Source organism: Pagrus major, chromosome 23, assembly GCF_040436345.1.
Source record: "Pagrus major chromosome 23, Pma_NU_1.0".
NCBI classification, from domain to species: domain Eukaryota; kingdom Metazoa; phylum Chordata; class Actinopteri; order Spariformes; family Sparidae; genus Pagrus; species Pagrus major.
In genome coordinates, this window is record NC_133237.1 from 12,048,117 (window position 1) to 12,049,675 (window position 1,559).

The 1,559-nt window shown below is 36.9% G+C and overlaps 1 gene segment (V, D, J or C); it reads left to right on the top strand.

The window, feature by feature from the left end:
* Positions 1–826: 826 nt before the first annotated feature.
* LOC141019781 (Ig heavy chain V region 5A-like) lies at positions 827–1,261 on the top strand. The segment is given in 2 exon segments: positions 827–866; positions 957–1,261. Coding segments are annotated over 2 exon segments (345 nt in total).
* The last annotated feature ends 298 nt before the right edge of the window (positions 1,262–1,559 follow it).

Here is a 1,559-nt window from a genome sequence, read left to right on the forward strand (position 1 = left end):
AACACTCAGATGTAGTTTTTGCATTTTGTCTCACAGGTTTCAGTTCCTGAGCAGCTGTTTTCCTCTCGAGGCTCCAAGTTTCTCTGTATGTCTTCAAACATCTGCTGACACTGAAATTATAAAAAATCTTTCATGACAACCAGCAGCATCAGACAGAAGTTTCCATACTGTTTACATGATGCTGTCTGTTGTCACTTTGCTTCAAATACAGGAAGTACACATAGTGATCAAATGCTGCAATTACAACAAGCTGTTCTTACATTTGAAGTTAATCTTAAATGTGATGTAGGAGGTGCTGACGGTAAATAAATTATCTCTGGAAAACAGCTCACATCATATTTAAAGTCTTTTAATGATTTGAAAACATGCTGAACACGCTGTAAACATGTCTTATATAGAAAGCAACATTCTTGGTGGTTTCCCTTTTTGTTTCCATGACACATCATCACTGTATTGTAATGCTGATTTTAAAGAATATGTTTTCCATTATCTATGGTTCATGTAATATTCACAATAATAATAGTTGTGATAATCATTTACAGCTGTTTCATTTCTGTAAATGAAGGGAAATGTTCTAAACATTACAGTGGAGTGTGTAATGAAATGAAAATATCATATGTAAAGCAGAGGTGATTTCCAGGCATGTTTTCACTCTGCAGATATAATAACAGTCAACAGACTCTTCTATTGACTCCAGTCAGACCAACATTGATGCTTCATGTGTTTGATTCTATGCAAACTCAGTGAGCTTCCTTGTTACTCAGCTATAAAAACTTCACATCAGGCTGTCAGTGGAGTTCACAGCACGTCAGTTTCAACATCAACCATGTTTTCTGTAGCTCTGCTGCTGCTGTTGGCAGCTGGATGTGAGTCTCTCTGGATTAGTCATAGTCAACAGTTCGTCTTTTGGAGTTTAACTTGATCATTTGTTACAAAACATTTTCTTTTTTTAACAGGTGTGAAGTGTGAACAGTTGACACAGCCAGCCTCTGTGACTGTGCAGCCAGGTCAACGTCTGACCATCACCTGTCAGGTCTCTTATTCTATTAGCAGCTACTACACAGCTTGGATCAGACAGCCTACAGGGAAAGGACTGGAGTGGATTGGGATGAGAGCTGTATCCACCACATACTACAAAGATTCACTAAAGAACAAGTTCAGTATCGACTCAGACTCTTCCAGCAACACAGTGACTCTAAATGGACAGAATGTGCAGCCTGAAGACACTGCTGTGTATTACTGTGCCAGAGAGCCACAGTGAGAGACAATAATAGGAGAGTCATACAAAAACTACTTCCTCTATTTACCACCACTGGAAAAATTCACGTGTCTCAGTTTAACTGATTATAACTGCCAGTCTTGTGACTGAAAAATAAACTTTTACTTTATCTCATTTGACTGAATGTTAACTACAGTTTCAACCTACAGAAATTATTATTATTTAAACACGTTTTCATCTCTTTTTTCAGTAAATGTATATATTTTAAAGGTGCAGTTTGTAAGTCTTATAAAAGTAACTTTTTGTCATATTTGCTAAAACTGTCACTATGTAAAGACAG